This window comes from Vulpes lagopus, chromosome 11 (assembly GCF_018345385.1).
Source record: "Vulpes lagopus strain Blue_001 chromosome 11, ASM1834538v1, whole genome shotgun sequence".
NCBI lineage: Eukaryota > Metazoa > Chordata > Mammalia > Carnivora > Canidae > Vulpes > Vulpes lagopus.
This window is the reverse complement of record NC_054834.1, coordinates 71,768,117-71,782,150: the sequence shown is the minus strand read 5'-3', so window position 1 is coordinate 71,782,150 and position 14,034 is coordinate 71,768,117. Positions and strand designations below refer to the sequence as shown.

General features: G+C 57.4%; 1 protein-coding gene across 7 annotated transcripts in view; it reads left to right on the top strand.

Annotated features, from left to right (window-relative positions):
* ANO1 (anoctamin 1) overlaps positions 1 to 14,034 on the top strand; it is a 159,234-nt gene that overhangs the window by 100,131 nt on the left and 45,069 nt on the right. For 5 of the 7 annotated variants that reach the window (XM_041773537.1, XM_041773533.1, XM_041773536.1 and 2 more), the window contains exons 7-11: positions 1,857 to 1,908; positions 4,229 to 4,294; positions 4,777 to 4,832; positions 8,285 to 8,326; positions 13,340 to 13,404. In XM_041773537.1, coding sequence (XP_041629471.1) covers positions 1,857 to 1,908; positions 4,229 to 4,294; positions 4,777 to 4,832; positions 8,285 to 8,326; positions 13,340 to 13,404 — 281 coding nt within the window. The remainder of the gene's footprint in view (positions 1 to 1,856; positions 1,909 to 4,228; positions 4,295 to 4,776; positions 4,833 to 8,284; positions 8,327 to 13,339; positions 13,405 to 14,034) is intronic. The other 2 variants (XM_041773538.1, XM_041773535.1) reach the window with 1 other exon arrangement.

Genomic DNA, 14,034 nt, shown 5'->3' with positions numbered 1-14,034 from the left:
CCCATCTCGTTGGGAATCTGCCAAAAGAATAGAGTTCAGTCTGTGATCCCAAGGCACAGAAAGGGGCTCTGTCCATAGGTACTAACTGAACAATCTGCTTTACCTCTGGGATGCGGGGCGCTCTCTCCCAGAGACCTCGAAGGCCAGTTTGTAAAGTGCCGCTGCTCCAGAGACACTGGCAGCTCAGAACTTGGCCCTTGGTTAGCCAGGCCCCATGGTCTTTGAGATCTGATAGTATCCGGTGTTGGGGAGACATCATCCTAGGCGAAGGTGTGGAGATGGACGGCCCTTCCTGCCTCCTTCCCCCTGCTCCTGGCATCAGGGTCACCAAGTGTGCAGGGGGGTAGGAGTCAGGATCAGCGGGAAGGGCTGGATGTGCTGGTCTTGGGACTCAGATCTTCAGCCTGTGGAGACTAGGAAGCCATAGAAGGTTGCAGGGCAAGGTTTATGATGTGGTCAGATCTGTTCTAAAAAGATCATGGAAAAATAAATAAATAAATAAATAAATAAATAAATAAATAAATAAATAGATCATGGCCGGGTGTTTGGATGACAGGCACTGAGGGGGGCACTTGACGGGATGAGCACTGAGTGTTATACTATATGTTGGCAAATCTAACTCCAATAAAAAAATACAAAAAAATAATAATAAATAAAAATTTAAAAAAGATCATCCAGTGGCCAGCTGCGGGATGGCAGGTGCAGGCAGATGTGGGCTTGCAGGTGGCCATGAATGGGGCCGTCACCACAGCTGAGTGGGAGGCTGTATTTACAGATGGTTCAGCAAGGTCAGGATGGGGCCAGCAGTTAAATTCGGCGGTAAGGGGGACAGGGCCAGCTGACTGAGTGGTTCGTTCGTGCAATCATTGGCAGTTATTGAGCACCTACTGTGGGTGGGAGGGAGGAGGCACGTTTAGGGCAGGTGGAAGGGAGCACTCCAGGACACGAGCGGAGCAAGAAGGCAGAGCCGTGGCCCTCACAACCACTTAGATCTCAGGGACCACGTGCTTCTGGCAGAAGGGAGAGCACAGGTGAAGGCCCCAGGCCTCGGGGGAGGGTTTGTGAGTGAGAGGACAGCCGGAGGCCGGGTTCCTGGGCGAGGGCCGGGATGGACGGGGGTGCGCAGGAGGAGGTTCAGGGCCTGGGGGCCACTGGCAGCCTGTGGGGGAGCCCTGGGCTTGGAGGAAGGATGGCTGCTCTCACTGTCACGTCTGTGGCAGAGGACCAGTTATGTTCACCCCATTTTGCAAGTGGGGACACTAAGGCACAGGGTGGTAAGGTAGTTTGCCCAAGACCACACACCTGCGTGCGGTGCAGCCAGGGCCAGAGGCAAGCAGACACCCAGGCCTGGGCCCCTGAGGCCACCAAGTGAGATGTTTTGTTAGTAAAGGGGGCACGGGGCTGGGATGGTATGTGACCTTTCGGGGGGCCTGTCATCTCCTGACACAGGGTAGGATGAACTCCCAAGACCCGCCCCCACCTCGGGCTCCCAGAACATCCAGGGCTACACCCGGGAAGGATCCCATTGGTGGGGTCCCCATGGCTCTGAACCCCAACTCCCTTCCCAGCCGAAAGGGAGAGTGGCCTGTCCCACAGGGCATAGGGGACAGCACTCAACCCTGAACAGCACAACGTGCACTGTGCCTCCTGGAGGGACGTGAAAAATGCAGAACAGCACACCCTTGGCGCTGGTGATGCGCATCCTTAGGAAGGCTTGCCATCTGTCCTTAGAGAAAAGTGGGTGGCTGTCGCTGGTAACGCTCGACCACGTCGCTTCTTGGCCGTCCTGTGACAGCTTCTGCATGCCAGTGCTGCGTCAAGTAACTGTCCGCCCCTCCTTCTTGTCTCTGCAACAGGTCTACGAGATCCTGAAAAGAACAACGTGTACCAAGGCCAAATACAGCATGGGTGAGGACATTGCTGGGGCCTGAGCTCAGCACTCCCCTCCCAGCCCTAATCTTGCCTCCAATCATCTCCGTGGGAGGCGGGGAGCTGTTTGGGGGGGTTTTAGAAGGTTTTGATTTAAGCCGGTGTAAGCGTTTCAGACAGGAGAGCTGTTCCAGGAGCACAGGGCTGGTTTATGGCCTGGCGCTCTAGGCACCAGGGTGCCCTTCCCTCCGGCCCGTGGCCTTCTTGGCGGTGTACAGAGCCTCTCCCTGCAGAGGTGGTAAATCCTGGCTGCTGGAAGCTGTAGGGGTGACCAAGGTGCCGTCACCCTCTGTTGACCTTCACAGCCCAGGGGGGGATATATTTGGGGTTCCAGGGGGGGTGATGGCCCAAAGCAGCACCCCATGGCTGGAAGCAGCCAGACATGCACCCAGCGTGGAGAGGAAGGCACCCCACCTGGGACCCACACGGCTCCACCCTGGGCCTTGCTGAAAGGCACGTCCTCGACATACATCCCGATTCTAGAACCTACCACGAAACCATCCCAGCTGGGCACCTTGCGTACCGTACAGCTTATAGTTCACCCCAAGCCACAGATGCAGAATTGTCCAGACCCAAGTGTGTAGAGTCGAACCCCCACCCCCACCCCAGCATGGGTCCCTCACCCACAGCTGCAGGCTGAGGTCACAAAACCAGACACTTCAGAGCAAAGGAATGCCTCTGGCCAGCATTCCTCCTTCTTCTTCAGCCCTTGTCCACCCCGCTGAGAGCTGTACGTCACACACGCCATCCAGGGGCACAGGGCTGTGCTGGTAGGCACAGGGTCTCTGCATCCAGGACAGAGAATCCTTGCACACTTGGCTCCCTGAAGAGGAGGAGATGCCGGGAAGTAAGCAGAGAACCACATGGGGACACGGGGGGCAGGGGTGAGCTTCAGGCCCGGCCTAGGACACAGGAGGAGAGGAGGGACCCTGGGGTCAGGCAGGCTGCATGTGCTGTGGCCAGGATGGCCAGTCACAGGGCCACCTTCTCTGAGCCCATGTCCTAGGTCAATGGAATGGGGGTCCTGTCCAGGGGTCGAGAGGAGCCCAGGAAAACTGTCTACTGTAGGCCTGCCCGCAGACGGAGCGAGAGCCTCTAGAGTGGCCAGGTCACCAGAGGTGGGAGGAAGTATGGCTCCCGTCCAGCACAGTGTCCCAGACCTTAATGTGCCTACGAGGCCCCTGTAGGGTCCCTTCCAGGGCAAACCTTCATGGCTGCCGAGGAGGTCTGCCAAGAGCCCAGGGCCGGCCCCAGGGGCAGCCATCTGTGAGTAGCCCCACCAGCCTGTCCCTGGCAAACCTGCTGACAGAGTGGATAGACCAAGGGCCCTCATCTGCACCCCATTTCACTCGGTGCCTTGTCTGAAAGCCCTCCTGACCTCCAAACTCAGTTGTTCAACTTGAGCAAGTACTGATGTCTGTCACCGTCGGGGGATATATATTCTGGAGGAGGAAAGAGATAATCCTCAGAAAAGCCAGAATGTCATCTTGTGGGGGCTGGGAGGGCTGGGAGGATTTAGAAACATTGATCAGAAAAGTCCTTTCTGATGAGATGACACGTGAGCAGAGGTCTGAAGAAAATGAGGGGTCCAGACAGAGGGAGCCACCTGTGCAAAGGCCCTGTGGCCATGCCATCCTGAGAGAGCCAATGAAGCTGAATCAAACCCATGTCCACTTTTATTACAGATTAATTTTCACGCATGTGGGTTTTCGCTGTGTGCTTCCACTTCTCTCTGGGTTGGATTTCTAAGCATCCCTGGGGTTCCCTGATCATTCCAGATCACTAACAGAGGAGATGGTCTATTTTTAAATGGATTTCAGGAAGACAGTTTCCCACCGTTTCCCAGTGGAGTAGTAAAGGACCAGCCGGCTAGGCCACTGAAAAAGCCGACCCACTTATCACCTACAAAGCCCCCCTGGCCATGCCGAGGGTTCTGTGACCAGCAAAGGACTTCTGGAGACTCTCGAGCAGCACTGCCCACCCGCCCCCGGGTGTGAGCAAGATCAGATTTCCCAGGAGCCCCCATCCCCACGCGGGGCTGGCTCTGCCTTTCCTCCGCAGCACCATCTCCGGGGGCCGGGCACTGAAGGCACACCTGCGGGCTGCGGAGGTGCAGGTGTGGTGACTTGTGTAAGGCGCCCAGCGCAGGGCCCGGAGCCGCTGTCGAGGCCTGGCCCCCGCCCCACTGCCCCACCGCCCCCAGGTGTGCGGACCGCCGCAAGCGAACGCTTTCTCCCCCAAATGCAGTTTTGGTCCTTTCAGTCGTTTTCATGTAACTAATAGCCCGATGTACAAACAGGGCAAGGAGAGGGAAGAAAGAAGGACTCTGCCCTTTTAAGTAAAAGGCGAAAATGTAGTAAATACGGTAAGTGCCTCCGCCCCCCTGTGGGGCCCGCAGGCCTCCCCTTCGGCTTTCCCAATCAACCTCAAATCTAATTCCAAATTGTATGTGTGTTTTCCAACACCATCAATTTTCCCATCCGTATTTTTCTCGTGATTCAGCTTTTCTAACCACTTAAAATCCACCTTTCTCATCTGTAGGCTTGCCCTCGAGCAGGTGTGGGTAGTTGGTGAATTGCAGGTTCGGGGGTACCTTCTTCCTCCCAGGCATAACTGTCTCTTGGGGTTTCCTCTGTGTCTTCCTAATTCTGCCGATAGAGCATGTTTTTACCGTCTCCTAGTTGAACCCGGGGAGGAAACACCAGAAAAGTGGCCTGGCTCTGTGCAGCCAGCTGGCTTTGAGAAAATTCTCGGCGACTGAGACAGTCCTGGGACTGCTCTGTTTGCAAAGAGAGCGGCGGGAGACCTACCTGGGTCCGTAATCCTCTCTCTGCCTTTATTTTTAAGGTATCACAAGCCTGCTGGCCAACGGCGTTTACTCGGCCGCCTACCCCCTGCACGATGTGAGTAACCTTGACAAAGGGTTTGCGTCTGCGTCATCGGACGCCCCAAATCCCCGCGGGCCACACCCCCAGGGAGCTCTAATTATCCTGCGGTCTGGGCTTCCTGCTTTGGCTCTCCCGTAAATGTCAGCCGCACACAGGCCTTGCCCGCTACGCCAGTGGGGACCGAGCACTTACACCCAGGGCATCGTTTCTTGCAGAACAAGCCCACCGAGGCAGGGGCGTTGGTGGCATGAGCCCTGCGGCCAGCTGGTCCAAGAAATGTTTCCCCTGCCCCAGTCTCCCCGGCCGCCCTGCCCCCGCTCTGGCAGAGTGACCGGGGCTCTGTATCTATTTCTGCAGAGCAAGTGGCCCAGCTTCCTGAGCTGGATCCACAAATCCCTCTGGTATCCCCCGACAAATATAGCCTGTGGCCACTGCCGCGCGCTGGCTCGGGGGCTGGGGTGGAGAGGGATGATTCTCCTCTTGTCGTCTCCATGGCAGCAGGGGCTAGGGTTCAGCGGGGCACCGTGAATGCGCTGTGGGGCCCGAGCAGTGTGGGAACCCTGGACAGAGGGCCCTAGAACTTTCCACATGTGTGTTGCCACAAGGACTGGGAGCCACGAAGCAGGAGAGAGCAGTGGAGGGCGGGGCTGGGAGTCAGGGAGCCCACAGTCTAGTCCTGGCCCCCTTCCTCCACGGCCCTGGGTGGAGGCAGCCCCTGTCCTCTCTGGGCCTCATGTCCCCATCTGCGAGCGGGGGATCATTCCCAGCGGGCATCAGAGGGAACATGGAAGCAAGAGGGCTTCCCGTAAGAGGCTGGATTGGGCAAACCCAATCGCCAGAAGAGCAAAGGGCCATCCCCCGCCCCCGGACCCCTGACTCAGGGTCAGATGCTCAGCTGACCTGCTGCCCCTCATCATTCACGGCAGGAGATGGGGTCGACTGACTGAGCTTCCTGTCTTTGTACCTTCGTGCATGCTGTTCCTTCTGCCTGCATGCTCTTCCCCACCTCCTCTGCCGACAGCTCCTCCCCTGCTCCCCAGGGAGGGCAAAGCATCCACACAAAGCTGTCCTTTTCTCCCCCGCCCCTGCACCTGCACAGCTGGTCTCTCCCTACCCCCTGGCTTCTGATGCTCCCTGTCCCACAAAAATACCACCGTTTGGCCATCATTCCTTGGGCACATGTCTCATGAAAGTCCTGGCACTGGGCACTTTGTAGGTGCTCAATGAACGCAGCACTGATTTGGGTTGGTGTGGAGGAAGTTGCCTTGGCCGGTGACCTGCTGCATATTTCAGGGGCAGGGCTCAGACCCCACAGGTCCCAGCCAAAGGGGCCTTGGTCACCACCCATCATGGTCCCAGCAGCAGATGCTCACCTGCTCCACTGCCTCCAGGAAAACGGTGCCTCCCCATCCCAAACTGGGCCTTTCAGCTGCTAAGCCCTGCTGAGCTATTAGGGCCCTTCTGGCCTCCTGCCTGTTTGGAGTCAGCCCTTTAAGGCTTGAAAGGGAAAAAGAGAGAAATTGACATTTCTGAGCACCTGTTGCAGGCAAAAAGCTATGTTTCCTAGGAGCTATTTCTCATCTGATCTGGTGTAGACGGAGCCGCAGGGAGGTCTAATAACTGGCTCCTCCAGGTCACACGGCCACTGTAGGGGAGCTGGGGTGAGAGCCGGCCCTGGTGGACACGAGGCTACTCCATCCCCTGGCTGTGCCACTGCCTCTTCCTTCCCTGGGGGCCACATGCACCCTCATCCTGGTCTCTGCTGCCACATTTGTCTGGGGAATCGATTCTTCCAGGAGCCTGACCCACTGGGCCTATCTGTGTCCAACAGTTTATCCCAGGAAAAGCAGCTCTGAGATCCACACCCCAGAAACTCCTCCTGTACCATCAGCCTTGAACCTTACACAGCAGTGGAGAGGCCCTCTGTGTGGGGTCTGGTTCCACCCAACCGACAGGGAAACTGAGGCTGCAGTTGCCCCAGAGGCTTGCCCAGGGTGGGGAGCACACAGCCAGCATCACTCCCAGATTCTTTCCAGCCAGAGTCAGGCCTTTGGGCGTCTAGAGAGAATGCAGAATTTTACCCCTCTGCAGCCGAAGGGTACCTGCCCCGTTCAGTACAAAGCTGACGTTCAAACCTTCGGGAAGATAAGTGGCCCCAAAGCGGTCAGAGTGCAGTCGCACAGCCAGGTTCTGGGGGCAGCTCTTCGCTGCCTGCTGTGTGGTTCTTGCTTTCAGTCTGTCCTCATCCATCTCATGGCTGAGCTGTCCTACGTTGGGGCTTGCTGCCCTCAGTGCGTGGCCCATGGCATCCCCTCCCCCTTCCATGGCCATGCTTACTGTGTCTAATCGTCCTCCGAGAACATCCGTGAGGCACGGTGCTGGGTGCCGTGCGCGGAGTAGGAGTCTGCCCCTAAGGAGTTTCCTGGAATTAGTGCATCGAGCACAGGGAAAGGACTGACATTTTGGCGGGCCGCTTGGTGGCTTGGGAACCTTCTTCCTGGTTGGCGTCTGCCACCCTCGAGGTCCCGGGTAGACCAGGTACTGCAGGAATGGTGTGGCTGCCCCGGCCGGGGGAAGACTCGCCGGGAAGGCCTCAGAGGTTGTGCTGGGGGTGGGGGAATCATAGTGACCCTGGTCTCAGAGCACCTGCGTTCAGAGAGCACGGGGGGCTGGCCTGGTGGCCAAGTGCTCCTGCCTGGAGGAGGCAGAGGGTCCTAGAAGGAGCCAGGGGCTGGAACATGCCCCTGCTGGACTCTAGGGGCCCCCAGAGCTATTGGTGCCCAGTGATCCTCGAGGCCGTTGGCCAGGCCAGGCCAGCACCCCCGGGGCCACACGGGGCCTCTCTGTGGCTGCTCCCACTGGGCCCTCAGTACCAGCTGTTGGCCGGACTGGGTGGACTTCCGACTTTTAGGCCCTCCTTCTCTTCCACTGGATTCGAAGACTTAGATCCAAGTCCCAGGTCTGACCAGTTTAGCTGTCTGTCCCAGAAAAGCCGCTTTGCTTCTCTGAACCTCAGTGTTGCCCTAAGTGGGGCTCTCTAGGCACAGTGACTGTCAAACTTCCTGCCCTGTTGGAGCCCTTGGAAGTAAAAGGGCACACCGGCTGGCAGGGAGAGCCTCAAGGACCCCCTGACGGGGGGATGCACATTCACCCTATTGAAACAATCCTAACAGCCCCCTGGGACCCCCGTCTTTCGTGCTGCCAGTTTCTGGAAGAGCCAGAGGGGTCCTTTCCCGGACGTGGTGGCTGCCCAGCCATGGGGGTGGTGGTGGGTGGGGGCTGGGCGTGGGCCGTGACACCTGCAGAGCCTCCCCGCCAGCCTTCCCTGCCTGGCCTGCGACCTGCTGCCCGGGGTTCTATGTGCTTGAGTGCGGCTAGTGCTTACGTTTGGAAGCCTTGTGGATTTGAGCTCCTCGCCAGCTCCATCAGGCAGTGACGGTTTTCCTTTTCTCCTTTCTCCTGAACAGGGAGACTACGAAGGTGAAAATGTGGATTTCAATGACAGAAAGGTGAGTGGATGCGGAGCGGAGGGCCGCGGGCGGCACAGGGCTACAAGGTGGCCCGTGGGCAGCAGCACTGCCAGTGCCGTCTGGGGGACTGGGCTGAAGTGCAGCCCGCCAGGTTGTGTCCCTCTCTGGGTCTAAGAGGTATGGGGGCAGGTTCCGGGGCATATGTGAGGGAGAAGGTATGCTCCCCGCCAGCCCCAAAACCTGTGTGTCCCTGGAGTGATCGACCTGCTGCACCCACGCCTGCGGACACCCGGCCTGATCCTGCGTGGCCCCCGCAGTGGCCAGCCACATGGAGCCACGGCCCCTCTGCACGCCGGGGAGACCTGTGGACGGGGTTCAACGTGGTGTTTCTCAGCTCATTTGACCTGGAACTCTTTCTAATGACCCTGGTGTTCCTGGGGTTATGCTTTGGAGACACAGAGCAAACCGTTTATTCTTCTGTGTTCTGGCTGTTTCTGCACGCCCGGGCTCCCTGCGTCCCCGCCGCCAGCGCGACCACTTGCCCTCCGTCCTCCACGGTGGGTGGAGATGCTTCCCCGAGGACCTCACAATGGTGGCCTTGTCCCAGGTCTCGGGGTGGGAACCTCTGTGTATGGAATGTTCTCTGTCCCTGCCTCCCTCCAGCCCCCCATACGTGTTTTTAAACCTTTGGTACTGGATGCAACTTGCCCGCCCAGGAATCCAGCTGAAGATACTATCAGATTTAGCTCAAAAATGACATATTTGGTTATTTTTAGTGGAACATCTGGCATTCATCTGAGACCCAGCGACTTGCAGAACCCCCATAGAAAGATCCTTCTGGAGAAGCACCGTCCCCTCCCCGGCCTGTCTGGGCCAACTCTGGCCTCAGAGTCCATCCTCTTCCATCCCTTTGTGGCCACGTGTCTGGCCTCCTCCACCTACAAATGCTTCCTCCTTGGGCACCAGCAACCCCCTTTCAGGCCTAATTCAGTCCTCCTGGTCACAGGCCACTGAGGCCTTCTCCTCACCTGCCTCCCTGGCCACCTGACTAACCTGAGACGACTCAGCCAGTAGTCACCTGCTGCCAAAACTATCTCTGATTCAGTTGCTTATTCAGGAGCTACTTACTGAGCACCACTGGGCTCCAGGCCCAGCAAACATGACTCTGGGTTTATCCAGACCCACCTGTTCCCTCTGCCTGGAACGCTGCCCACCCTCCACCACCCCCACCCCCAGCCCCACTGAATTTAATGTCCCAGCTGTGTGTACCAGGCCTGGTCCATGGGGGAAGTCCAGGAATATTGGATGGATGGATGGATGGATGGATGGATGGATGGATGGATGGATGGATGGATGGATGGATAGTTGGATGGGTAGTTGGATGGATAGATGATGAGTGGGAATGGATGGGTGGATGGATGGATGATGGGTGGATGGGTGGATGGGTGGATAGATGGATGGATGGATGGATGGTTGGATGATGGATGATAAATGGGTGGTGGACAGATGGACGCATGGATGAGTAGTTGGATAGATGGATGAGTGGGGATGAATAGGTGGATGGTTGGATGATGGGTAGATGATTTGATGATGGGTAGATAATGGGTTGGTGGATAAGATAGAACAGATGGAGAGGGGAGGAAGGAGGAATGTCCCAGATAGGTGTTTGGGTCCTAACTCAGAGCTTTGGAGAACTTCTCATTCTCCCATGTGGCTCCATCTTAAGTGACCTGGTTCTGAGTATTTTGTTTTTCCCAGGGATAAAATCCATGGCTCCCCCATGATTGGTCCCATCAGTGGTGGGGTTCCCTCAAGTGGCTGGTCCTGCATACATCACAGAATGGCAAGAGGGCTGCAGCCGAGCCAACGCCACTTTCCTGTGCTGAGCGGGAGGAACAAGGGCATAAGTGGGAAGGCTTAAGCAAGAGGCAGGCCGAGGCCAAGGCTGAGCCCTGGTCACAATAGTCAGCTTGGTCCTTGGGTCATAGACACTCGGGGCCCTTGGGAGTGAGCATTCCATCGTCCAGGGACGTGGAGCGGGGGAGTTACTCCAGATGTGGATTGTCTCCCTCCCTGTGGGGACCCTGACCTGTCATTACTTCTTCCCTTTCCTCTCTCCCTCCTTCCTCCCATAGTTATGTACTGGGGCCCTGTGTGAGGCTCTGGGGATAACACAGACCAGGTGAACCTGGGCCTCCATTCTAGAGGGAGACAGCAAGGGGCACATGCACACGTAGTAATTCATGACGCCGTCCGTGCCGTAGCGGGCCTGCCCAGCCGCTGTGTGGAGCCCACACCAGAGAAACCCCAGTGGACCCCTCTGCGGTCCAGGGTCACTGTGGCTGGAGCCACCAGCCCCCCATTGGCCACCTCCCACCCTGCTTGCGAGGCTGAGGTGCACCCTCGGAGCTCTGCCAACCGTAACAGGGAAATCTTAAGTTTGATTTCTTTACACTGCCAGCTGCAGGGTGATTGATGTTTCCTTCTTGGCAGGAGGAACCTTCCACGGATGTAAAGCAGTTGTGTAGAAAGCCAGGGTGTACCCCCAGCTGTCACATCTCCCCTGTGAATGGTGGCCGGCCGGCCGCAGGCCTGGGAACACAGGGACCAGTGTGACGTGGCTGTGCCTTTGAGGGGGCCTTCCATCCCCCGGCACTGCCTCTGTCTCCCTCTTTCCCTCCCTCCTCCCTCCTCTGCCCCCACCTCTGGTGCACCCCCCAGCCTGTGTGTGGTCTGCACCAGCAGCTTGATTTCAGCAGCGGGGAGGAAGCTGCTCAGGTCAGCGATGGCCGCTCTGCTTTTCCAGAGGTGCTGTGCATGCTCATCAAAGCTTGCCGCTTACAGAGTGAAACGGGACGAGGAGGGGGGCTTTTCATTGTCCTCTGCATAACCAGGCCTGACTAGATGTGGCGAGCTCCAGCTCTGTGGCTTTCTCAAGGGCATGAGCCCTGGGGACCCCCCTTGGACCTGGGAGGAGGGACAGCTTCCACCAGAGTAATGGAAGCCACGGGCTCAGAGGGAAGGGTCTGCCCTGAATGCCCGGCAGGGCTCAGAGGCAGGGGGCCTGACCAGACCCCACCCAGGACCCCCACTGGAGGCCCAGCAGAGCCCACATCCCTGCACAGGAGTGGCACCTTGAATTCCTGACTGTATCCTCCAAGACGGGGCGGGGCGGGGGGCATGCTCCCTGCTTCCTCTGGAGGCCGCAGAGGCCACCTACCAGCAGCCAGCCTTGCTGTTCATCCTTCAGAATGTGGGCCTTGCTCAGTAATCCTATCGTAGTGCTTGCAGAAAGACCTAAAACCTAGAGAACTCCTCTTACCGTGATCAGAGCAGGGAACACCCAGGCTCCCGATAGCAAGGTTCACTTACACTCTCCTAAGGATGTGTTTTGCTTCTCTAACGCTTCCCTCCTTTGCTGAAGACATGTGTGTTGACTTTTAAGGAAGCACAGCACTTGTGTTTTCCTGCGTGTTATTTCTCAGAGCTGACAGCCTGGTCTGCGAAAGCAGGACCCCTCCCAGTGAGCCTCTTGTTAATTTTCAGAGAATTATGTAAAGATCTCTGTGTGCACATAATGCCACGCCATCGGCTCTGGACTGTGGAGAGGTGGGGGGCAGGTGCATCCGTCAGCGCAGGCTGCTACAACAGAAGACGCAGGCCAGGGCTTAAGCCTCAGACGTTCATTGTCTCCTGCTTCTGGAGGTTGGAAATCCATGGGTCAGCAGGGTTGCGTTCAGGGAAGGGCCCTCTCCCTGGCTTGCAGACTGCTGCCTTCTCACCTTCTTGCAGGGTCCTCCGTGGATACGTGGAAAAGAAGCGCTAGCATCTCTCATTTTATAAGGACCCCTGTCCTGTCAGGTCAAAACCTCACCTATGCATCTTCATTCAGCTGTAATTGTGTCTGCAAAGACCCCGTCTCCGAATACAGTCCCATTAGGATTAGGACTTCATGGTGATGAATTCTGGGGGGATACACACATTCAGTCCAGAGTGTAGATCATTTGGGGTGATGATACAAAAGAGTGTGTTATCAGGGGGCCAGAGCAGAACATGAGTATAGGAGATGCCCCCCCGCCACCGCCCCAAGTTTTAAGTTTAAGTGTTAAGAGAAAAGAAGAGGATGCAAGACAGGCTGCAGGACACAGAAAGCCCAGGGAGCCCGTGGGGCCTTCTCTCACCTGCCTCCCACCCATTCCCAGTCTGATGCCGGCAGGGCCGGGTGGCCAGGTACAGGGGGTCCTAGCTGTGTGGCTTAGGCTTTGAGTTAAGGCTGGTAAAGCACCAGCAACCCACATGGGTGGGGTTTCTTTTTTAACACCCCCAATCCCAACGTGCCATCTTACTTAGGATACTACTCTCTGCGTGTTCATACAAGGCTTTCCATCCATCAGGCTCATTACCATCCCTGCCCAGAGCCTGGGGGGTAATGGGGTGTGTGTCGACTTCATTTATTTCACTAAGCCGTGTTAATCAGACAGCCCATCTCAGGAGAGAAACATCAAGCTCTCTTTGCACCCCATGAGAGCTTTTAAAATTCTTGCCCCTGGTAATTCTCTGCTGCAGAGCCTGGTGGTCTCTGTCCTTTACAAAGAATGCCATGGCGTCTGACAGGGACAACCGGGATCCCTAAGTGGAAAAGTCTCACAGAGTCAGGCCATTTTAGATCAATTGCAGATCAGATCATGAAGAGTGGGGCTTCCATAATGATTCCAGAAGCTTCTGTCCCATGTAGCCTGTTCTTGCTCAGGGAGCCTCCCGCCGGCCTCCAGCCCCAGCTCAGCTGCCCCGTGGGTGGGTTCTTTGAGACCCTTACTGGAGCTTTGGACCCTTACTGGTTTGTCCTGCCAGGCAGGGTGGGAGCCCCGGAGCTCCGGGCCGTGTCACCATGCTCACCTCTGAAAGCCCAGTGCCCAGCACGGTACCAGGCACATGGCCGGCTCTCAAGAAGTGTTCGTTGACTGAATGGGTGCTGTAGCCGGGAGCTGACCACACCAGCCCTGGGAGGCACAGCCCCATCTTCATGAGCTCTTACCACTTGCTCTCCCCCAGCTCCTGTACCAAGAGTGGGCGAGCTACGGGGTCTTCTATAAGTACCAGCCCATCGACCTGGTCAGGTAAGAGGGGATGCCAGGTAAGAGGGAGTGGAGTGGGCCTGGCTGCTCAAAGGCTGTGGGAGGCAAGTCCCTGGTTTGTTGTCTGTTGGTTTTGACCTCACTGAATACTTGGCACCTGGGAACCTGTCTGAGGTTGAGGAGCCCTGGTCACCCATAGATTTGCTGGAGAAAGGGCTCTGGGTGGCCGATGGGGCTTGAGAGGAAAGCTGTCCTCTCTCCAGGTGCAGGAAGAGGAGTAGATGTGTGTCCTGTGGGGACTTGTAAACCCGAGTCCAGCCCATGAAAATTATTAAGCTCCTGAGGGCACCAGAGGCACGTAATGTGAGGAGGGCTGGTTCTCATGGCACCTCCAGGCCAGAGTTCTTTCCCACTCCTACGCTGAGTGGGGTTTGGGACGGAGCCCTCCACGCCCCCAGCCTGCATGTCACACACGGGATGGCCCACCTTCCCAAGGGCGCCGAGGACGGGGCACCCCGCACCTGCCGGCAGGGCCCGGAGCCCCCACCCACTCCCTCTGAGCCCTGCTCTGAAGCACCCTGGGCCCTGTTGGAGCTGTTCCTTGCTGGGCAGGGGGGTGCTGTGCTTCCCACACTGGTGTGCAGTGAGCATCAGCTTGTCTCTCTTTGGCTT